The sequence below is a fragment of the Lissotriton helveticus genome, chromosome 2_1, assembly GCF_964261635.1.
Source record: "Lissotriton helveticus chromosome 2_1, aLisHel1.1, whole genome shotgun sequence".
NCBI lineage: Eukaryota > Metazoa > Chordata > Amphibia > Caudata > Salamandridae > Lissotriton > Lissotriton helveticus.
The window spans coordinates 1,568,578,050-1,568,603,403 of record NC_136059.1 but is presented as its reverse complement, the minus strand read 5'-3'; the positions used below and the strand labels follow the sequence as shown (position 1 = coordinate 1,568,603,403).

At 46.2% G+C, this 25,354-nt stretch overlaps 1 protein-coding gene across 3 annotated transcripts in view; it reads left to right on the top strand.

Moving 5' to 3' along the window:
• The first annotated feature begins 1,146 nt into the window (after positions 1–1,146).
• CLTA (clathrin light chain A) overlaps positions 1,147–25,354 on the top strand; it is a 142,534-nt gene continuing 118,326 nt past the window's right edge. For 2 of the 3 annotated variants that reach the window (XM_078676537.1, XM_078676536.1), the window contains exon 1: positions 1,163–1,454. In XM_078676537.1, the coding sequence (XP_078532663.1) occupies positions 1,271–1,454 (184 nt within the window). In that variant the 5' untranslated portion in view covers positions 1,163–1,270. Of the gene's footprint in view, positions 1,455–25,354 lie in introns of all 3 variants that reach the window. The other variant, XM_078676538.1, reaches the window with a different exon arrangement.

Sequence of the window (25,354 nt, the reverse complement as noted above, 5' to 3'; positions counted from 1 at the left end):
CCCCAGAATACCCTACCTCTTTTTGGTCACAGAATATTGAAATGTTAGTAGTTGTGAACAGTCCATTCGGTCATTTCGTTTTCCATACATTTTGGTATGTTAATTTTGATGTGGTCATCATAAATACAAAACTGCGTTCCCAAACAACTAACTGTGGATCTCTTCATGGTGCAATTTTTCTGGTGGCATTGGTGATACACAGGAGGCAGATAAACGTCACACCTAGGCATACTGCAAACCTAATAGCAATGTTGCACACATGCATACAGAAAACCTGGGAACCATGAAAGCATATCCTTGGTAATTTAAACACTAAGCTTTTTCTCATGTCATCATATTCGTTTTCCACATTTATTAATACCAAACAGGCCAATATTTTTAACTTGGTAAAAGGAAGATTTTGTAAAAAAAATAGTAGAATTGTGTTTTCCTATTTACTTACATTGAAGAGGAGGGGATTTAAGGCGGGAGACACCTAAAACAAAGCCGTTTGGGGCATTAAAAAATATTGAGTCTCCCGCCGAGATCGTGTCTGTTAGCTTATAACATAATAATGATTAATACCACCCCTATAGACCCGATCCAGCTATGGTCATATTGGTGCCCATCAGAAATGTCATCCATGTCGTTCCGACATCAGGATTGGTCAAGCTGTCTCCCAGGGGTACACGCGACGCTTTTTCCTCTAGCTATGTCAATTCCAAATGAATGAACCAAGCAGACAAGAGCGTAGGAGACATTGAAAATGTACTTGAAATAGAGTCCCAATGAGTGCGACACACAGACATCTAGCCGAGCGACCATGTTGGAAAATACATTATTTATAGAATATTATAGTATTCTAATGACATGTTAGTAAAATGCAGTTCTGTAATGAGATATAGTTCTGTAAGATACGTTTATTTAACATGACTCGCTTACTCTGTACAAAACATCTGTTTCTACATAACCAATACTCTCCCAGAAATATAAACACTTTAGCATCGTACAATGAAAACAATAATAACATGTTGTACCTTATAGAGATCTTAAGACAGAATTCTGCACCTGATGTTGTGCAGACTTTTCATGACTCCTTTTAAAGATGGCCGCTATGTGATCAGTCGTCAGTGGCTGACAGGCCACCGAGGCTTGTCCATTTTCTATGTTTATGGCTCGGGCCGGATGAGCAGTCTCGTGTTTCCGCTGCTCTCAGTTCGGGGTGACCTGTCTGTGTGGCTCCGCTCCCCACCCGCGCGCCAGAGCCAGCCCTCCTCTCGCCTACAGCACCATGGCGGAGTTTGACATGTTCGGCTCGGCTCCACTTGAGGTGGGGAACGGGGTCCCCGAAGAGGATCCTGCTGCCGCTTTCCTCGCCCAGCAAGAGAGCGAGATAGCAGGTATCGAGAACGACGAGGGCTTCAGCATCCTGGAGAGCGGCCAGGTGCCTGACTCTCTGTCTGCCGGCGGTGGAGGTATGTCCATCTTCGCACCCTTCCTCCATATTCTAAGAATCCTTTGCATCTAATGACTGGTCCGCCTTCCCTATACTACAATTAGTCCTTTCTCGCCTATATCCACTGATCGAACATCCTGCCCTTTAAATTACCTCCTGATCCCACTGTCTACTAATCCTTATAATTAACTGACCTACTCCCACATCAAAGAAGCACACCTCCGCTTTTGTACCTTGGCCTATTATGCAACCCCTATTTTTCGTTTCAAATCTCCCCCCAGTCGGAACACGGCTTGCAACTAGCTAGCATATAATGCAGTATTTCTTTCACAGATCCTCATTGTGGACCGAAACGTCCTCTGTGATACCCCAAATCTCTACCACTGCTACATCCATTTGATTCAGTCACTCACTAGCTTCCACCTATTACTGCCACCAGTGACACCCTTTTGATAATAGAATTATACGCCCCACACGTAATAACACTTCAGCTAGGGAAATCTGAAACATGCCAGCTTTTTAGTGATCCCTTCAGTATTTTGGCGTTTATAATAAATGCCTTCCACACCGTCGTCATCCTCATCAGAGCACTATCATTAGTGACTTTTCACAACAACTGCATTCTAAATGGAATAGAAAGGATACCGTACCCAGTCATCATGGATACTGTTCTCAGTCCTAGGTATCATCCTACAAATAAATGCATTTTCGTCAGTCTGTTTTTGTATTAAACCAATTTATTTGGCATTTCTTTGGTAACCACTACAGACAAAGGCATCAGTCCGTAGATCTGTTGGCAAAACGTGCAATAAAATCTGTTGTAATCATAACACCGTCCAAATATGTACAACGAAGAGGTTCAAGCTCCTTAGACAGAATCTCCCTCCAGAACATCGTATTGTTTCATCCATTGCCCCATGATTCTCTCATACTTTTTTGGACAGCCCCTAAACTTAGCCTGATTTTGTCTCAGGAAAGAAACACGGGCTGTAATGCTATGCATTACGTTGTCACAGGAGTAGCCAGGATTGGAAACAGTGAGCGTAATGACTTGGGTTTTGGATACTACATGTAACGCCACTCAAGCCCTACTGTTTTTTTAACTGTTTGCCAACAGAAGACCTGTCATAGCTAAAGGTCTATAGGTGTTAAGTTTGAGAATTGTGTATGTGGGTGGGTGGGGGGGATGTTGTTTGGTGCGCTATAAAACTCCAAAATAAACAAGCTGTATGCAATACAGAATCTTGAAGCAGCAGCACCACCTATTTACCCCTATTCCTTTTTTTCAGCGCACACGGAAAAGTGTTAACTTATCATGGCCTGTACTGACAATAATTAGCATTATCCACAGATTAAGTTTAAAACCACAGACGAGTACTTTTAATTTGTAGAAAACCTAGAAGTAGCAGACATTAGACTAAAGGATGTGTGGCTTTTGGCTTCCAACAGAAGTCTTTATAAAGTGTTGAATATCAACGTGCTTACATAAAGACATTACTCAAGTCAATTACCCCTTCTAACCAACTCCTGAGGCGGAAAGCCGGGAGCGCTGTTTTTTACTCGTTTTTTAAAAATTGTAATTCATTTGTACCTGTTGTGTTTTAAAACTTGCCCGGCATCTTGGCAACCTTCCCTGCCTTCTCTGAAGCTCCCTGACAGCCGACTTGGGCGCTGCCTCGGGGAGTCCTCCCTTGCTGCCGCCATCCATCGCGGGCGAGTAAGCCCCGCCCACCTTGCAGGCCACGCCCCCTTTCCTTCCCTCTTTCCCTGTATAAAAATATGTGTTTGGGCCGGAGGCGCAGCGGACGGGCGCAGCGGGCGCGACGAAGGCGCGCCAAAGGCAAGCCCGTCTGCGCCCGTCCGGGGCTAGGGGCATGTCACTCTGCCCCCCATATCATCTATACCCCTGACCAGCTCCACCACCTTCAGGGACCCTGGCCCATCCCAGCCCTTACTTATTCTCATATTTCCCTTCTTGGTCTTTCCCTAGCTTCTGCTCCTCTGATTTCTTCACCTACAGTCGACCCTCTATACTCACCTGGAGATACGAATCCATTGACCACTCCCAAAGCCCTCAGGGCGTTTTATCTTAATACCAGATCCGCTGTCGCCCATGCGCATGAACTCTCGGTTCTGTTGGACCTTCATGCACCAGATCTCCTTTTTCTAACGGAGACCTGGTTTTGCCATGACTCCCTCCCTGCCCTTTTAGCCACCTTACCGGCCCAGTATTATGCCTTAAGAGCAGACCGCTCTACTGGCAGAACCGGGGGCGGTGTAGCGGTCATTGCTCGTACTGACCTCCCCTTCCAAATTTTATCTCTTCCCGCCATTTCAACCTCCGAATACTTGGTCATTCGCACTACTGCCACCACTCCCTCTTTGACCTGTTTCCTCACTTATCACCCTCCCCTATCTCCGTTACTGTTTCTTCCTGATTTTTTGGATGTACTGGCCACCATCACTGTTAATAATTCATCCATTTTACTTCTTGGTGATTTTAATTTTTGGCCCTCTGACCCTGCCGAATGCCTTTCTTCTAAGGAGTTTTCTGAAACCCTTCAATCTCTCAGCTTCATCTCACATGTTCATTCCCCCACCCACACTAAAGGTCATGCACTTGACCAGATTTGGTCACTGAACTTCCCTGTGGATTCTCTTTCAATCTCCCCCTGCACCTGGTCCGACCATTATATCATTTCATTCTCCCTCCCTGTGCACCCCCCTGCCAAACCTACTCGCCCTATAAACATCTGGGTTCGAGCTTGGGGCGAGCGAATTTGGAAGACTTTTCCTCCTCGCTCATCGCCTCTTCCCCCTCGTTACAGGGTTTATCCACCCTTTCACAGGTTAAGGCCATAGAACAGTGGCTATCTTCAGGTTGCGACTCTGTGGCTCCGCTCAAACGTATCACCTCTAAGCGCGACAAAGACGCTAACCGTTGGTTCAGTAAAGAGCTTAAGGCCACCAAGTTAGCGGTACGGCGCGCTGAGCGGGCCTGGAGGAGAAACTATAGCCCCACTATGCGCTTGGAGTATGCTACCATCTTGACCAAGTACAAAAAAGACATCCTGGAGGCTAAAACCAGCTATTTCTCCTCCAAAATACTGGCTGCGGAAAATCAGTCCAAAGAAATATTTGCCATTGTTCACAACTTGGCGTTCTCGGACAGATCCACCCTTAAGCCTGCCCCGTCCGAGGAACTCTGTTTTTCCCTTAACAATTACTTTATCCATAAAATTGCGACCATCAAGGCCAATATTCCCCCTCCTTCCCCCTCTTTTGTTGATCCCCAGTGTCCCCTTCCCAAGGGCGAACTCACTTCCTTCCCCCTCATGACTAGGGAAACCTTGTCCACCTTAGTTCCCTTGGTTAAGTCCGGTTCTCCACGCGACCCTTGTCCCGCCCATGTTCTCCGTCACATCTTCACCTCCTGCCCTGACCCTCCACTTCATCTTTTGAACAGTTCACTTGCTCAAGGTGTGGTACCTGACCCTTTGAAATCTGTGGTCATCGTGCCCATCCTGAAAAAACCTGGCTCGGACCCCTCGGTGCCTGCCAATTTCCGCCCCATCTCCCTTTTGCCATTTCTGGCAAAGGTGCTCGAGCGCCACGTTACCGGCGCTCTGAGCTCCTTTGTGGAGATGTATGGAGCCCTTGCCCCCCGTCAGGCCGGCTTTCGCCCCGCACACTCTACGGAGTCCGTTGTCATCTCGGTCTTGGACAGCCTCAGGGAGGGTATGGACACTAACCAACGCCAAGCCCTGGTGCTCCTCGACCTCTCAGCCGCTTTTGACACGGTGGATCACACCATCTTACTTTCCCGTGTCGGGGCAGCGGGGGTCGGGGGGACGGCCCTGGTCTGGCTCTCCTCCTTCCTGAGGGACCGCACCCAGGCTGTTCGCCTGGGTGATTTTACAGCGGACGTCCGGAAAGTTCAGTGCGGGGTCCCACAGGGCTCCTCCCTGTCTCCCCTTTTATTTAATCTTTACATTGCTCCCCTTATCTTTTCCCTACAGCAAATGGAGGTCGCCGTGTTTAATTACGCGGACGATCTCCAGCTTGTTTTTGACCTGTCTTCATCTCCCTCCTCTGTTCTTAACTTTCAATCTATCATGCTTCATATCCGGGACTGGATGAGCCACAACCACCTAAAACTCAACCCTGATAAGACCGAGCTGGTGTTGACAGGTGGTTCATCCAGCCCCTGGACCCCTTTGTTTTGGCCCCTCTCCGACTCCTGCTACTTCAGTTAAAACCCTGGGCATCAAAATTAATTCCCAACTGTCCCTTCACTCCCAGGTTAGCTCTGTGGTTTCTGCTTCTTTTCTTGCACTGCGTACTATACGCAGGGTGTCCCGTTTTTTTTCCTTTTCTGCCCTCAAACTCATCATCCTGGCCATGGTGGTGTCCCGCCTGGACTATGGTAACGCCCTATATGCGGGTATTCCTGCATATAGTTTACGGCGTCTCCAACTTATACAGAACCAGGCGGCCCGCCTGGTCTTTAATCTCCCGAAATTTCACCACTCCACCCCCCTTCTGAAATCTCTACACTGGCTGCCTGTACGAGCCCGGGTCCAATTTAAGATCGCTTCCATCACCTTCCTTGCTCGTCTAGGTTCAGCCCCAGCTTTTATCTCTTCTGAGATTACCCATTATGTTCCGTGTAGAGAGCTCCGTTCGTCCTCCCAGGCCCTCCTTAGGATTCCACGTTTCCGAAGAAAGAAGTGGGGAGGCTCTAAATTTGCCACTCTGGCCCCGTCATTGTGGAATTCTCTTCCTCTGGAAATTCGATCCCTCACTTTGTATCCTCAATTCCGGAAACAACTCAAGGCCCACCTATTCAAGAAGTCCTTTGAATAATCCCTCACGGCCCCCTCCCTCCTTCTTCCCCCCGGTAGTTCGTTAGTTGTAGCGCCAAGAAACCGCTGGTATACGCGCGCTCTTACAAATAATTTTAAATTCAAATTCAAGTCTGATCCACGTAAATACTTCTGCGTTTAAAAATCCACAAGCAGTGAGAGGAGTTTAGACATTAGCTTGAAAGTTCCTACGTGTTTGAAAGTTCAAAGTGCAGACCTGTTTAACAAACTGCTGGAGGCGTCTGCCATGTAGACTTTAGTTTTCTCATATAGGAGCATTGGATAGAAAGAGGAAAGCAAGCATTTGCATAGCAAAAAGGTCTTGCCTTTGGGACCTTTTCAGTATTTGGAAATTGCAACACCTTATCCTCGTGCTACAACATATCAATCACAAAAGTGTCAACTAAGGCACAACAATGCAAACCAGCAACCTCACCGACAATAAGTGTCACTCAGTTAAGTTTGGTTGTATGCTTTACTAACTTAAATATCAATCATTGTCAACTTAAGATTCAAGTAAACATGCTTCGGTCCTTACCTACCACACCAAAAAATGGTGTTCACTCTCTCTTTACTGGCTCTATGCTGCAGCTGAGCAAGTAAAGGGAGGGTGGGTAGCAGACAGAGGTGTTAAATTCCTCTGCTGCCTGCCTTTGAAATACACTGAGCCTCCTCCTGTGTGATAAGCCTGCAGCCCGCATCACGCATTTGTGTGCTCCCTGCGAACTCTACAGGCCCTTGAAAGGCTCTTCTGCACCACACTCTCCACTGCACTCCTCTTCCTTAACCCGTTTTCGTCCTGAATTAGCGCATAGCCCCAGTGTCTTCTTTTTCAGATTTATTTTTCATTATATATACACTCAACCCGCACATCTGCATGCCCTGCACACAATTAGGATCACATTATGTCTGATGACAGAAATAGGTTTCACATTGTAACCTGCTCTCTTTGGCATCGGACATCCTTCATTTCGAGGCGCAGTGTTGCTGGAGACTGAGGATACAGACTGTGACAGACCACAGTCTCCAGCAGTGACAGAGCACAGGCCTACAGTATTTTTGTGGCATGCACATTGTTTGTCCACTGCAAAAATACAGAAAATATTGAGGTTTTGGGCTCTAAATATGGCTTTTTTTGGCCACAAAATTTGCTACCCAGCGCCACAAAATGGGAGGGGGGGGTGTGGCAGGGTAATCTTGGATACCCTTGGGACGCTATCCAAGAAAATTCAGATAAAGAATGGGTTACGCAAGGGTTGTGTCCCGGCCCCACTGCTATTCTCTTTGTTCCTTTCCGATTTACCTAATATTTTAACTAAGGCTGGTGGGCTAAGCCCTAAGATGGGGGGACCCATATATCATGTCTGCTATATGCTGATGATTTAGTGATAACGGGCATGACCGAGTTGGGTTTGCAGATTATTGTTTAAATAAATGCCTAACGGTCAATTTAGAAAAGACTAAAATAATGGTGCTGGGGAAAAGAAAGGGTTCCTTTTATTGGAAATTGGGAGAGGTCAGAGGTGAGGTGGTGGACAAATATAAATATTTGGGTATGTGGTTTGACAGCAAGTTAAATTGGAGGGACTGTATAGAATCATTAAAAGCAAAGGCACTTTCTTCTGTATGGGGCCTTAAACAATTTAAGCAGAAGTATGGAGGCCCTTCCTTGCGGCCAATTTTATCAACTTTTAATGCAATGGTCTGCCCACAATTCCAATATGGAGTAGAGGCAGTGGTCGAAATGGGGAGAAAAAAGTAGGGGAACTGTGGGCGGATACTCAGAGGGCGGAGCTAACCCAAGGATTTGATCAGTGGGCGGAGTCAGGTGTGGCCAGAATGTGCCAAACATCCCAATTTTTAGTATTTGTTTGGCATTTCACCGACCAGTTACAGCTTATTGTGTTATTTAATTCAACAAATGGATTCACTTGATTATTTAAGGTTTAATAGGAGTTATTGGCATGTATATACATTCACAAAGTGGGATATATTTCCAATCACACAATGTCCCAAATACGCTTAAAAGTGTAATCTTTAGCCATTTGTCTCCAAGCCATGCAGTTTTTCTCATTAGCACTTCTCATCCCTTCTTTCACAAGAGCAGTTCAAACATGAATGGCAAAATATCCTAGTTTGCAAATGTTTTCTATATAATTATGGCTCTGCCATATTTGCCACATAATACATCATCCACTGTATAATCTTAGTTTTAACTAATCATTTTTGTGGTTCAAACGGATAAAAAGTTACTAAAAAACGTGACTTGAGTTGCTGCAAAGTGGACTGCCCTTTGCAAAGGTTGACTGATCACCTTTCTCACTGCTGCATTTGTATGTTATGCTGATACTAATGAGGCAGAATCTTTGCAGAGACTTAACATGTGTAAAAATGTCTAAATAATAAAATATAAGAAAATATATTGCATTACGCTGCAGCCTTTTTTTGTTTCATAATGTAGTCAACACTGCAGCATCATTTTGTCCCCATCGCTGCATAATTCCAGGGGCTCCAGAGCAGACAGCACATGTTAAGTGCTTGTGCATGAAGCAGAGAGACTGTGAAGTTTGCAAACTTAGTTTGGTGTGCGTGCAAATCCTGCATTGCCGATCCTTGGTGAGTTGCAGCTACTACTGCTGAAACAAGGCCAATGGAGGTACCAATGCGTGAGGTGGACTGGCCTCTATGGCAGGGCCGGCTTTAGTTCTGGTGGCGCCATGTGCAACAATGTTTGGAGGTGCCCCCAATGATCACCTACGCCTCTGACTCCCTCACTACCACCCTTTAACAGTCCCCTTCAAGTCTCATTAACCACACTCTTTCTCAGTTGCATTTAATTTGATTTACAGCGCCACTCATACCAGTGTACAGTGTCGGAGCACTTTACATCACACACACTACACAGAGACAATCATTTATACACGTGTAAATCACTGTATAGGAAATGTTACATTTACAAAGGACTACAAGGTGTAGAAGCCACATGACAACCATACTAGCAGGCAGTATAGTTTAATAGCTCACTGTTCTATGTTAGGATTTTAACTTATAAACTGCAAGTAACCAAAGGATCTCTCTGACAAAAGCAGTAACCTACTAACCTAGTTAATATTACGTGCACTTTGTGATCTGCCTGGTACATGTATGTTCTTTGCAGCAGGCACATTAAACCTCTGTGCTGCCTTTCCAGGAGTCAACCCTTCCACTAGACAAAACTCCGATCTCTCTCTAGGAAGAACATTAATCACCGAAGTTATCATTACATTTTTATTGTTGCTGAAAGATGTTGGAGACCAGGAAGGAGGCAGCAAGTTTAAAAAAAATAATAATATACTTACAACACTACGCACCCACCTGAAATAGATACCCAGTGCGGTCACACCATTCGCACCGCCCTAACCTGCTCAAGGTTCATGTGACCACAGTGACGGAGTCACAGTGACTGGATCACTGTTGCTCTAGGGTGTGCTGCTCCGTAGGCCTGCCCGCAAGACTGGAGATGAACTTTAGTATGGATTGTGGTGGACAGGCCTTCAAGGCTAACCCACAATTGACACCACTAGGGTTCATCTGCTTGTGCTAAGACATCAGGCCTTCTAAGGTCTAGTGGGGCCTTCTAAGATCTAGCATGGGAATATGCTCCTTCATGAGAGTGGTCTGGTGGACTGGTCATGAAGGCTAAACCCGGTTCCCCAGTTCCAAATTCGACAGCTCTGGCCACAGTGCCATATCCTCTTCCCCACTGAACACCATACTGCCCCACTGAGAGAAACTCGCACTGCCTTCAGCTACAACTTAATTGTTCCCCCTATAAACACTTGGATGTGGCTCAATTCAAATTATGCACTTGATAAGAGTAATATTCTGCCTAAAAAAAACAAAAGTGGAAGCAAGCTCTCATAGGGGATGCAAGATTAAGTAAAGCATGTGATATGTAAGCAGAAACAACATGGTTACCTTAACGATCTCTCACTCACTATTCAGAAATCAGCAAGTGATTTTACCTGAAAAGTTAAGGACATGACTACAGGGCCCTGAAGGGGACCGTTTCAATGTCCATTGCTTATATCCTTATAAAACGTAAGCAGTATGGTTTAAAAAGACCACATCCATAAACTCAGAACCATGGTACATATTTTGTTTTCCAATCCACCCATCAACCAGGTATTGCAATACATCCAGGAATGGTTGCACTTCCCCACCTGGGGACAACAATGCTGTTCAAAGAAAGATTAGAAAACAAAAGTGGCGCCTCACTGCAAAGCCTGTAAAGTGAGGCTGATGTGTTTGGATGTGAATAAAACCAATCTGGGCACTTTGCAACCACTCTGTCTTGCTTTATTTAGTTATGTATTTATTTTTCATATTTAAAACCTTTTATTTCTCTCCATCCCGATGCTGCACTTTGGAATAGAAAAATGTCAGAAAAGAGCATTTCCCGCAAGAGTGTTTTTTTTGTTTTGGATCCATTTCACAGGGAAGCAACTAAATGAAAGAAGGAAAGAGAGGTTGTGAACCGTTTCTTCAAGTCACGGTGTAAAGTAAGTGAGGAGCAAGACAGAAAGAGGGGGGGCAGCTGTCAGCACAGAAAAGAGGAAGAAATTGTCAGTGTCTTCACTGGACAGTAAGGAAGAGGCAGAGTCCTTTTCCTTCTCTGCCCCTCCACGAAAGCAAGCCGAGCCTTATCTGAATGCCTTTGCTATTTCTCCGTCCTGGGACACAGTTTTGAAAAAGTAGGGGAATGGAATCATTTTAATAAAAGAAGTAGGGGCACGCCGTGCCCTTCCGTTACCGCCCACTTCAACCACTGAGTAAATGTACTAATTTTAGGTGGTAAATTGGATTGGTACTTGGAGGAGGGCAAATGAGTGAAATAGCTCCTTGCTCTCCAACCATCAACTATGATCCAGGCAGTGGCAGTAGAATGTCAGTTTACAGCCTGGACCTTTCAGGGACTGCAAGATATATTGAACTTCTGGCAGAGATTGAGCAGAGAAGGTGCCCCTAAAATATCAAATCTTTGTTAAAGAGAAAAAGAGGAAAGCAAACTTAATTGGGCATCCCCGGTTAGGCATTAATTAAATAAGATGTGTATTAAACTTTCTTTAGCACCAGAACAATGGAAACTAGGGCAGCACATTCCCAAACAGGTGCTACATGCTATTGTTAATACAAAGGCTCAAGAAGAAGACTTATGTTATCTGGGAAGCAAATCGTCCACCCAGTTCTTGGTAATTGGGTGGACTAATGATCATATGTTTGACTACATTGAGGTGATGCCTAATCCTAAACTTAGAAATGCGATATTGAAATTTAGAGTTGGTCTGAACCCATGTAATGCAGACAGGAAGATAAAAACCACAATGACAAATGAACAGAATGTGTACATGTGGAATACAAGTAAAATGCAGTGGCCCACATATTTTGCTGGACTGTCTGTGTTTTTTAGAAGAACAGAAGGAATTTTTAGAACCTCTTTTTATCACTGAAATTGATAATAGGGATCAAACTCTTAGTCTGCTGATAAATGACATTTTTAAATATTGTATTTACAATAGGAAGATTTCTAACTGCAATATAGTAGTCCTTGAAAGAATTAATAATATAATCCAAAAAGGGCAATGGGGCAGAGTTATGTTTTAATCTACTCTTTGAGGTCGTTCAGGTGCTCCGGAAGCCTGTAAACATGCAGAAATGTATATCTTGTATATACGAGATCCTTTGCTTATTTGGTCATGAATTAAGGGCAATTTATTACAGAGAGGTACTGCTGCCACTGTATGTTTTAGTAGGTTTTTATTGAATTCTGTATAGTTTTTATTGCTGCACCTTTATAATATTCGCATTCATAATTGTTTGTATTGTGGCACCTTTTATGTAACCCTGGGCGGAGTGGCGCCACGCGTAGCTACGCAAAGTGCACTACTTACGCTATGCGAACTGCGTAGTGCGGTAGGGAAATGCTGTTAGCACTGATTGCACAGTGCCGGATGCTTGTCTGCACTGTGCAATCATTGCAAACGGCATCTTGCACAGTGCAAGTGGTCATTTTCTGCCGCTCTAGTAGATTTAAATTCGAGCTGCAGCTTTCTCAACGCGGACTGGTAGTTTCTCATTGCGAGCGATCGCCAGCATACGCGACCACTCGCAATGAGAAACCTGAACTCCCCGCGTTGAGAATCTCGCCGGGAGGTTTATTTTCCACACTCGCGATCGGCAACTTGATGATCGCGAACGAGGAAAAAGTCTTGCCGGGATGTTGATTTTGCTCGCTCTCGGTCTCCAACTTGACGTTGAAGACTGCGAGCAAGCAAAAAATGGCCGCCACGCATTTTTGCACTGTGCTACGTGCAATTCGCGTAGCAGCGCAAACTACGCATGCTCCGCAAGTGTAGCCCTATGCCCAGGGTTACTTTTATGGCTATATTAGCCGAATAAAGTATATTGAACAGATTAGCCAGTTGGAAGCAAGGGATTTTGAATGACCCTGACAAAAGGAAATCGAAAGCAGGAGGTGGGCTGTCAGTCTTTGATTGAATACTGCATGTCTGGAAGACAGCGCATTTGTTCTGCCTTGGCTTGACCTAAAGAGTCCTAATAACAGAAGAAAGGATTGTCTCCTAAAGCCTAAATGTTCTCCAAATTAATGTTTCATGTGAGATAAAGGAAGACATTGGAGTTCAGTACCAGTAGCATCTTGTATCTTGAATGTGTTCCATTTCAAGAAAAGAAAACCCGATGTAAACCTCCTTTTATTGCTGGTTCCGTTACAGTTCAGAGTTTAAAGAGTGCTGGTGATTTCCCAATGCTTCGGGGCAATGTTCTGGCAAGTCTCAGTATTTTTACACCTGACTTAAAACAGTTCTCTTTTGAAAGGTAATGTGCAATAACCTTCATAAGAATTCCAGGTCGAAGATAACTTGTTCTTTACACAATATTTGCTGCCATCGTTTTGCCATTTTGTAGCACTGTAAATAATATCACTTTCCGTAACGATACTCAAACACAGTGTTATACTGTACTGAATGAGTAGCCTTTCTTGTGGAACAAAGAAACTTTTTTTGTTATCTGAAGCTGTTTTTTGTTTTTGTCTGTGGTATGTCTTTTAGAATACAGCTGTAGATCTGGGGGCGAAGATATGTAAAGCACTGACTTTAGTTTATAATAATTAAGAGGATGTCTTTGTGGGATAGGGTCTGGCTTATCAGTAGAGTGTAAGGTTCTTGTGATTCTTGTTTCCACCTGGAAGATCTTTTACATATTGCTTCATTAATAAATCATTGATTTTGGGACTCAGTTACTTGGGGTAATGAGTTCATGCTGGAAACGCAGCATAGTTGAATTATTAAGCTGATAGTGTTCACCATTTTGCTTAAGCAGTCTACTTCCTCCAACTCCAGGGCTCAGTCCCACCCCTTTCTTTCTTTCTTTCTTTTTTTTTTTTGCTCATGATCAGACAGATGGATTCCATATCACAATACAGCCATTCCATCTTCTATGTGGGATATTGGTAGACAGGATTCTTACGGCTGCACAGTTTTGCCATTCAGAAGTGTTGTCAGCAAATGCTACTTGGAATTCTTTGTGTCCAGAGGTGCACATGGTCTGTGGAACCCCAGAACTAATTGAGTAGTTCGAGGCTCTGATGACGTTTGTGAGCAGTACCTGGACTGCCTTTGGGCCTGCCCGTTAGTTGAAGTTATTATATTGTAGGACCTTTTTGAAGAAAAGGTGGGAACGGTTCTGATGGAAAGTAGGAGAGAGCAAATCCTCTGTTACCATCTTCAACAAATCTCAACACTGTCAGTCAGTATGAGGTAATGACAAGCAGGGTCTGTTCAGGATGTAGGGATCTTTTAATTTCCTAACATGGTTGCTGGGGACAATACCGTTCTCCCCAGCAGTTATGGGAAATGCATACAAGGTTGAGATCTTTTTGCGTGACTAAAAATGGGTTATAATGGTATCCTGGTAGATCTGTTGGGTATGGTACAAGCAGTAGAGATTGTTCGCTCTTGTACAGGAATTTGACTCTAGTACATTCACTAGAAGCCTGTTGAACTTTCTCGGAATGGCAGTAGCAGGTTTTCTTTTATTTTGCTGGGTACAAGAAAGCCTAGCAGATTTTAGAGCTGAAGATGACCGAGTTGGTTCTCTTGTAGGCTATTCTAGATGGTGTAGACATACTAGTTTGGATTTGGTCAGCATACTGTTGTAATCTTCCTTTTACCTGCTGCACTCTCCTTTCAATAGTTCTCTGCCTACATTCTCAACTAGTGATGAGGTCATGCAGAATGTTAGAGTGGGTTTGAAGGAGTGGAGTGTCAGTTGATCTGGATGGCTGAGCAGCCAGGAGGCTGCTCCTGGTGGGGCAATTACTGAGGCATTTATACTTTCATTACAATACATACCTACTACAGATACATATCTGCAAGAAAAGAGTAGAGAGTTTCTGTTCAGAGCAGTTTTAGTTGAAAAATGCTTTTGTTCACTTTACCTGAATGTAGATGAAGGTCTTTGTTGCGCCCCAATGCGCGACTAACCAAGGGTCTAAGTTTGGCATTTGTTACCCAGTGTCGGTCTTGGTAGTGTCTCCAGAGCCCATTCACCTTTTAAAGCATTCTAGGGAGCTTATTCCTGTTTAGAATTTATATTGAGACCCTTTTGCACCACTCTCTGCCGTCTGTTCGTTCAGACCTGGATCTCTTGAGCAATAGGAGAGACCTGCTTCTCTGGGCAGCTGCCACACTTGCATACTTTGGAATTGTTGACATAAAATAGATCTCCTGCCCCAAGCCCCTGAGTTGTTCTAAAAGGTGAATGGTTTGATGTCATTGGTAGTAATTAAGAAAAGGGAGCCCTGGATGTGGGCGCAATCTGCACTATCTTTTTCTAAAGTGAAATAGCCCCGCTTGATACTTTCTTTTCAGTCATTTAGAAAATACTTGATCACAAAGGTTTAGACTCTCTGACGCCCAATAAGGTGAGCAGGTAGTGTCGTACACCATAGCATTATAGGCTGGTGCTAGGTAAAGAGAAAGATAAGCATGCAGACTACCCTGAAGTTGCTTGAGACACAATTTAGAGCCTTAAAATGATCTTTTTCTGATTAGGGCAGAACCTGACTGGCAAGAATGTTTTTGCTCTTTGGTGTGCTACGTTTTTGATGCCTTTGCCTTTTTTTGAATAATATAAATGTGCATGAATACCAGCAGCGGCTTAATAGTTACTTAAAGATATTGGATTGAGTGATGCTTTCTTCAGGTGGAGTGTTGGCACACAGCACAAGATGATGGGCAGTTCGATTCTCCTGTCTTGAATAACTGGTGTGTGTTGTACTTCGCTTTTATGTGTAGTACTTAACTTGAAGGGATGGGTGAACATTTAGAAGCAGGGCGATATAGATGAGGCCTGACTATATCCTGTTGTGTTAGACTTGTTGTTCTTGGTTCCTATGGTATGGGTAGGAGAACCATCTCCGGTTATAGTGAAAGTGTATATTGATGCACATTGATACTCCACAAGTTAGGAGAATAATAAATAAATACTGACCCTCTATGACAGTTGCTTCTCAAAAGTGTGGTTACAATCTCACTCAACAAATTTAGTTTGTTCTGGCTATCGCCAGAAACTACAGACCCATTATCATCTTGACCACCAAATAGGATATCCTGTAAATAACAATGCCTATAATTCTAGGCTCATTTTAATATTTGCTGAAATCTCCACCCTTTACAGTTTGGTTTATGCCACTCTCACAGTAAAGTAATGGCCTTCTTTACAATGTGTCATGATGACACAATACCTCATATAGCTTTGATTTGAGGCTATACCAGGGAGGGTGTTTTTTACTGCATGCATTTCCCAAATATTCCTCGAGTGGAAGAACGCTTTTCCCTGACTGTGGTCGAAACTGAAATCCAGTGACTGGGAGAGGAAGATCCTAACTCTTTCCCTTTCTCTCCTTTTCCACTAATCTGCTCACAACCCCAGCCATGTTAATAAATCAACAAAACATCCGGTTTTTACAGTGTGACCAATTTCAGACTAGATGCGTTTCTTGAAGTTGTGCATTTTAGTTCCTTTCCAAAGTGGAGATGTGATTATGCTAGTTAGAACTTTGTGAGTATGCTTCTCCAGATATTTTTGTGTGTAGGAAATAGGTTATGTGGTCTTCTTTCTTATCTAGCATGTACACGATTTCTTGTGCTCTACTGGTCATCTGAGGTTTTGATTTTGTTAGCCAGGTAGTTTCGCATGTTGGATATAGTTGCCTAGATGACCACTAAACAGATCATTAATGACATGTGGTCTCACAGAGGGATTTTTTGAAGTTCTTCAAGCAGGGGTGAGGTCAAGCTAGAAGTTTTGAGTCTCTTGATATGTCTGGCTTCCCAAGGTGAAATATCTTCACTTGTGCCGTATGTGTGTTTTAGAGGCCATCAAGCAGGTCGTTGCTGGGGGGGGCGTGGCTGACCACGCAATGAGAGCGGACGTCTAAGGGTAGAGCTCCGTGAGCAGCTCCCCCGCCGCAGGCCAATTATCCGGATAAAAGCATGCAAATGATGCCGGACTGTCGACGGAGGTACCTGTAAGGTATATCTACCTCCTGGGAAAATTTGAGGCGATTTGACAGCACGGCGTCACGGTCCTCCGTGAGCCCTCCTGCAGCACCCGGACTGAGCTCGCTTCCGGTCGGCCGCCACGATTAATGGAGGCTGGGGATCCGGCTCGCGCGCTGGGCCGCATCCGACCTTGGCACCAGTCGCCCTCTGCTTTGCGACGCCGGCTCGGGCGAGCCAGGGACGCGGCACCGCTTCCCACCATCTACTGACCTGCGCGACAGGCATTGACCCAGCTGATGGAAGGTGAGCGGGGACGGACTGGGCCCGGTCCCGACTGCTGCTCGGCCCCACTTGCCACTGAGAGCCTGACGCTCACACGGAGCGGCAACGGTTGCCTGCAACGCGGCGCTCCTCGCTTCAGCAGGCGGAACACGCCACCTGGGGACACGGCGTTGTTCTCCGCCCACGGCTGCGCCGACCTGGGGGTCTCTGTTTTATGGGTCACAAATATACGGGGAAGGGCCCTCGCCGCAACGCAACCAGAGACTTTCAAAATGGCGGCGCCCAACTGAGGAGAAGCGCGACGAGTGGGGACGGAAGGGCACGCTGAAGCTTACAAACCTGGCGTTGGAGGCACGGAGCGGCTGGGACCTGCGACTGGGGAACTGTGAGGAGAATGCCACTATTTTGTCGCTGGGTGCTGGGGGCTCATTGCCTCTAATCCGCCTACAATGCAGCCGGCCCTCTGACTCCTGAGCGGTGGGCGCCACACGGCGAGGCATTCCTTACCTGGGGACAGCCGTTTCTAGGCGGGCGCCACTGGCGGTGAGTGCGCCTACTATCCGAAACTGGGGACGCCGCCCTCCAGGCTGAAGCTGCGTATACTGCGGACACGTCGCTGAGCCCTCTAAACAGATCCCACAACAGCCTCGTTGGGGCAGGAGTGCACCTACCCCCCACATAGGACTGCATAGCCGTAACTTCGGGCGCTTAGCCCCTAGACGCTGGACATTTTCTGCACCAACCGGTGGCCCTGAACAGTGGGACCCGGAGCACGCTGGGCGTCACACGGTACATCCCAGGACCTGGTGAGCTCCGCTGAGGGGCCCTGAGGGGCGGAGGCGACCGTCGGAACGCTACCCTGCAACGGGATTGCCCTGACAATACACCCCGGTGCCCCTCCACCCAACTCTTGCTTCTGCTGCGTCTCCCATGTCGGGAGGGACCAGGACGAGAACGGGAGCCGGTGGTCCACAGACTAAGGGGAAGATGGCGAAGCAGGTTGATTCAGATCAGACTGCCTTCAAACTTGATACGATGCTGGCGGCGATGGAGAGATTGGAAGAGTCTATGCAGCTAACCCGCACTTCATTGGAGACAAAGATTGACGGTGTGGCTATCGATTTGACGCATCTCCGTGCCGACCACAAGAAACTGGCTGAGAGGACTACTGCCCTGGAAACCACTGTCGCAGTTATATCGCCCAAAGTTACGCAAATCGACAAACAAGTGCGTGACCTTTTCAACGGGGTGGAGTTTTTAGAAGATAGGGCGGAAGATGCGGAAGGACGCGCAAGAAGAAATAACGTGCGCATAGTGGGCCTGCCGGAGCGCTGGGAACGCAGGGACACGGCGGAGCATATGGAAGACTGGCTTCGGGAGCTGTTACCGGAGGGCACCCTGTCGCAACACTTTGTAGTGGAGAGAGCCCATTGTGTGCCATCCCGCCCTCCATCGGCAGGATCTAACCCCAGACCTATGCTCCTGCGAATCTTGAACTACCAAGACCGTGACGCCATATTACGCGAAGCCAGGAAACTGTCGGATATCAGGATAGACAACGCGAAAATCATGTTCTTCCCTGATTATACGATTCATGTACAGCGGCAGCGACATTCCTTCATGGCAGTCAAACAGAGACTCAGACGCCTGGCCTTCACGTACTCGTTGCTATTTCCGGCTCGCTTGCGCGTGGCAACCCAGGATAAAACGCACTTCTTCGACACACCAGAGGATGCCGAGGCCTGGCTCGACCCCGGAGTGGATGCGGAACCCAGGGAGATGCCGCCTAAACCACGCAGGGATCGTGGAACCCGACGACGCAGGCACAGGAGAACGTCGCCGGCGAAATCACCACAAACAGAGATGGAAATGGGACCCGCTCCTGACCTCATGCAGAGTGAACAACAGGAAGCCCTTCGCATGGTGGCGGAGATAGGTGGCTCGCAATCTCCGGGCCCAGCTGTTAGCAACAGCCCCGATAACCGGGGAAGTGACGATGAATATCTTTACGGCCTACCAGACACTCAAGTATCGGACGGACTACCCGATGTCACACCACAGACGGCGGACTTGATCATCTGACTGCGGCCACAAGCTCCAACTCAACGTTTGCAACTGGCCTGTCGCCCCCACTGAGACACCAGGCGCTGCAGCTTTCACAGCCACTCACTTGATGCAGTGTCTGCCTCTGTCGCCTACCCTGGGACTTGGGAAGGCGCCGGGTTGCGGCAGAGGGCAGAACCCTCACAAGCAACAGGAGGACGGAGAAACAATGATGGTGGGGTGGCCGGACCCCTAGAGGTGAGTGGCCTGCTGAGAGTACATGGACGTGAATCCTGCAGGAGGAAATCCTTACCAGACAGTCACGGACGAGCCAGAAACTATACACTGACGTTGGCAACTGGCAGCCATGTAGTCACTGCCTGCGGTGGGGAGAAACCACTCCTCGCCTGGTATCATGAAACACTAAGCGAAACAGGTCTGATAACCTCAGCAACTCCCCCCATTGAACTTAAGTACACTTTGAACTCACTAGAGCGTTTGGACGACAACATGTTCCGTTGTCGACCTTTTGGAATTATGGTTATGGGTATGTTGTTTATGAGACTAGTACCTACACTCCTTTACCCAACAGTGCACTTCCGGGATGGTGCGGGAGGATGGGACATATATACTGAAACTAACGTGTGCCTGTGTGGCCAGGTGGCTGGGGCGGGCGGGGGGGTTGGGCGGGTGAGGGGCGGTGAGGACTTCAAAAGATATCATGGCTGCGGTTAAATTCTGTACCTGGAATGTGCGTGGCATGCATACGCCCTCGCGCAGATATCAGGTATATTCCTATCTCAGACGTCACCAGGTTCAGATTGCCCTCCTACAGGAGACCCATCTGACTGGCGCAGAGGCGCTCACACTTCGCCGTAGATGGAGGGGGCAGCTATATGCAACAGGATTTTCTGCGTTCGCACGCAGGACCCTGATTTGGATACGCCCTGGGGTTCCATTTGCACTAACACACAGTACCATAGATACTGAGGGACGATATGTGTTTGTTCGGGGCAGATTGGATGGGCAACCGATAGTAGTGGCCTCTATATACGCACCAAACTCTGACTTGGGGAAGTTTCTACCACAATTGTCAAACAATAGCACCCTGGTCCGATGTGCCACTCCTGCTGGGGGGCGGGGATTACAACAGTGTGCTAGACGCCACACTAGATCGCTCGCTTCCTCCTGCAGTCACTACACCGGCGGGCGGGGCATCAAAGGCGCTCCTAGACTGGGCAACACAGTGGGACTTGCATGATGCGTGGCGGGTCCGCAATCCTGGACTGCGTATGCACTCATACTTTTCCGGCGCCCACACCTTGCATGTCCGATTAGATAGATTTATGCTTACCAGGGACCTGTTACCACACGTCACTGACGCATGCTATCTAGGCCGCACACACTCTGACCACAACCCTCACACCCTAGACTTTGAGTGGGAACGCCCACACCCGCCGGTGCCCACGTGGCGCCTTCAGCCGGACGTCTTACTAGACGCACAGTACCGGGAGGCTTTATCGGGGCGCATTTTCCAGTATTTTGAGAACAGCGGCACCGCGTCTTCCCCGCGGGTGGAGTGGGACGCCTACAAGGTGGTCACCCGGGGTAATTGCCTAGGCATGCAGGCGGGACTGCGCAAGCAGGTTGAGAAAGACCTGATGAAAGTGGAGACTGTCCTAATGGAGCGTGAGCAGGAGGCGGTGGGAGGTGATGATACGCCACTGGTGACAGCCAGGGAAGAACACGCTCGGCTACTGGATAGGTTGAAAAATCTTAATTATGCTGCGCATTCGGCACGTACTCACCACACAGGGGACAAGCCGGGCACACTGCTCTCTTGGTTGATACGACGCGACACCCAAACGGCTCCGGTCCTCTCCGTCCGTACACCTGGGGGCGTGGAAGTCTATACACAGGGAGCCATACACGAGACGTTCACGGCCCACTATACATCTTTGTACAGCTCCCGCTCGCGGGTTACCGACGACGACATAGCGGAGTATCTCTCGCTATTGCGCCTGCCCTCGACCACCGACGCCCAAGGGGGGAATTGGGAGCGACACTTACGGAGGAAGAGCTACGTGCTGTTATATTTTCTCTCTCCAATGGCAAAACACCGGGTCCAGATGGAAGGAAAAAAAAAATCAAGCATGTCGTTGCTGCTGTTCAGGTGACAGAGGCTTATGGCTTCACCTACAATTATCAGGTCAATCTCTAAGAAAAACGTTACTGAGGGTCTACCATTGAATGCCTGTGCAGAAGTTGTTCCCTCCACCTTGCCTAGTACCCCAGCACCATCTGTGCTCTGTGAAGGAGGGCAAGAACGTCCCATAGTAAGAACAAACATTTCTGTGGCAGAATATCATTCTGATCAGCGGAGGGAGTGATGGTCTGTTTTTAACCCCTCACCCCTCAAATCTACATTCTGTGGCCATCAGTTGTCTTTTCTATTTGTTGTACTTTTGTAGCAGTCTGAAATTAGAGATCCCCCTGAGGGAGGCTAGGTGGGCCCCTCCATTGGAATTTCTGTGGCCATTTGACACTGCCTCTCACTGCTTGTTCTTGGTGAAGGAGGTCTGGGAAGGTATGCTTACTCTTACACTTGTACACGGTAGAGTTCTTTGTCAGTTAAACACCTAATTTTTCTGTAAGTGAAAATCCAAGTTCTCTTCTGGGTAATGGAATTTGGGTGTTTAAGTATTTTTTTCGGGTTGACGTTTCTGCCTGATTTTCATCCGCTAGGGCTCATGACTCCCCAAGACCTCCACTCCTTATCTCATGCCCTCTTTACCTATGATTAACCTTCCCGGGCCCCTCACATAAGCTCTTGTATCCGCGGGTCAGGGGAAACTAGGACAAAGGGCTATTGTTTTATTGCCTACTCAACACTTTTGGATAAAGTTTTATCAGTCACCTTTGTTCAAAGAAGTGTCAAAACACATTACTGTCAGAAAATAGCTGAGCACTGACGCATCTGCTCCCATTGTGTAATACTAAACATGGGTTTCAATGTTTTGAATTATAGTACTATCCTTTGTAATCACTATCAATCTATCTGGAGCTCCATCTTGACATTAGAGGGTGCTAATACTTCCTGGTTTGATTTCATATTCACTTTTTTACTACCCTACATGCCTTTGTATAAAAAAAAAAAAAAATGATTGTGGCAGTACCCCTCAATTATTTTTCTTTGTTGTGTTTTGGCATCTCCTACAACCCTCTTGTTGGGGGTGCTTTCAAATTCCTTTAACACTTTATCAATAGACTAGCTAGCGTTACCTGACCTCCCCCCTCCTAGGTCACGTATTGTATTCTGTACAAATTTATATAAGCTAATTTCCAAAAGTAGATTTGTTTTGACAGGAATGTCCCCTGTATTGTATATTGGCATATATCCCTCTCCTGAGTGACATGACTGCAAGTGAAACGGATATCTTGACTTTTTCTTTACCCAGGTAACATGCTTATCTAGCATGTGTGCCAGGGCCTAGGCCTGTCTATGGTAAAGTGAAATAGAACAACCTGTTCTTTGATCCAGATGTGCTGCCCAAGGATTCCCTCATAATGACATACGACTACTGTGCCCGTCATGGCTTGTTAACATAAAGCAGTGGTGGTAGTGTATTGTTTGGTTTTATTCCTTTAAGAGGCCTCCAAAAAACATGAAAATGTTGTCTGACCTGCAGATCTAGTGATTTAAATAATCTACTCGACCTAACTGTAATCTGCTTGACCCATAAACTGGTCTCAAATTCTATGACCCTGGTCAACTAGTTATTTCACCAAGTCACCTTTTTCTTCATTATATATGAGAGAGCCTTCAAATATGTGAGTTCAGCATGTCTGCTGTACAAAAATCTTTTGGTCAAATTAGTAGGCTAAACCTTTGCGCCGTGTAAAATAAAAATCTAGCTTGCGTAAGGGTGCACATGACCCCTGACTTGCCTCTTAGTTCACTAAAGCATTGTCATCAGGGTGGGGTTTCCATTGAAATTGCCACAGTCTCTCCCACTGACATGCGGTATTGCTGATAAAACTATTTAGCATACAAAAAAAATTGGGAAATCTGGTTTCAGCAAATATATATATTTTGCACAATCAAGTAGTGTTCTGATTTGTTTTGATCTTATCTTTGTGTTCACCATACTTCGGAATTCCAAATAAAAGTGGTTTCCTAACTGCTAAAATATATTTAGAAATATTTTTACAGTTCATTTACAAGCTACTTAAATCTTGTGTGTTGGAAAAATCCCACATTCTACAGTCTTTCATTTCACACTGCCTGTACACCAGCACCGTTGTCAGATAGTTAACTTTGCTTTTCTTTCTTTGACTGCAGTTACAGGATTAAAATAAAATAAGCCACAATGTGTAAGAACACATTAGCTAGCATTTGACCTAATGCACAACAAATGTGACAACATAAAAACAAGAATTAAAAGCATCTTTATTGCTCCTTAACTTTCTGAATGAACAGAACACCTGTTCTTTGTCAGCTCGAGTCTTTCACTAGACGGCACTAGTAGGCCCTAAAAATAGCTTGCCCTGACAAAATCTAACTCGCAGTAGCAAGTGGGCTAGTAGATTTCTCAAGGTCCGATTAATATTCCTCACCAGACACTTTTTTTGTTTGAGTGGTGTGCAGCCTGCCTGCCTGAATCTTGTAACGTACTTTTGAGATTGAAGACGCATACCTTAGCATTGCATGGGTGCGTGTGTGTCTCGTATTGTAGCACGACTGAGTATGCTGAGAGTCCTAAGTGCTGAGACAAGTGGGATCCATTAAGAATTGCCCTCGGTTCAGCATTGTACAAGATGGAGGATGGGATAAAACTTTCCTAGGTAGTGGAAATTTGTCTTCATTGCAGTGGTTAATGGGTGGAGATCCACACACCGAAGTGAGGGCGGATGGAGACATGGGCTGCTCATAGACATTTTATGGAAACCTTTTAACGGAATTGCTGATTACTTTGTCCTGAGCACTGACATTTGATGGACTGTGTGCCAGAGAAGTGGTGAATCAGCAGCTTCTGTTAAGGGTGAAGACATTTCTAGAGAGGATGTGTTCTTGATTTGTCCTTGATTGCTATCTCTTGAAGACTGACGATCGACTGAAAGGTGCAGAAAATGCCCACAATTTATTGTGCCTAACTTTTGGATGCTTCTGCTTGGACCCAGCATTATAACTGCCGGCTGTGAGAGCTATCGCATTGCATGTAGGCTGTGTCTGCACTACTACTACTAAAATGCCAGTTCAAAGGTAACCACCCCAAACTAGTTCCAGGGTTTTAAACTGTGAACTCCCATCTCCTGAAGCCAACTAACATTGGGAGCAAACTAGCACCAACCCAAGATGTATTTGATCAGCCGGTCTCTCTGCGATGTTCATGCGGCATGTGGCAAACTGTTTTAAGAATCGTACTAATCAGACCAAGTCCGTGCTGTCTAGCACCACCACAGTGGGGCTTGTGTTGCAACTGGCTGGTGTGCACTGTATCCTGCAATATTTGTATTGCCATCATAGTGGGGAACATGCCTCATGGTATGGGTGCACTTTGTATAAGACGAGCACCCACAGTGCCTAAGTGAGGAGCTATCCCAGGATTCTACCCCGCTCCTGAAGATTCCCCCAGTGAGAAGCTAGCAAGTGTGCCATCCAGTGCTGCACCATGCTGGGTGTCCTGTAAACAGGCAAGAAGGGGCCTGGAGTGGGAAGTCTGTATCTTGAACTATAAAGATTAACCTACTGTTGGCTAAGTATTACTGTAAGCGTGAACTGTTTTTGCTCCTGTTCAAATTAAATGACCTACAAGTATGTTTAACACAGTGGTCGCTTAGTGAATTAACACTTCTGCCTATTGTTGCCTATGGCCTGTTATCCCAGCTAGAACCATAGATATTGGGAGCACCATAGGAACTGGGATAGGACGATAAGTGTGTTGGCGCACTTACCTTGAACCCACAGTTGGGATCATAGAATCTTGTCCTCAACCCCCATTAGTGTGTGTAATATTTTATTCTTGATGTAACATCAAAGTACTTTTATTTGTATTAAGACGCACTGGACTGCACAGTAAATAATTGTGTCCGTTGGTAGGATGCCACGTTCATGTTCATTGCCCTCCCATGCGATCTCTTTGGGAGGCCTGTGACTGCTCATC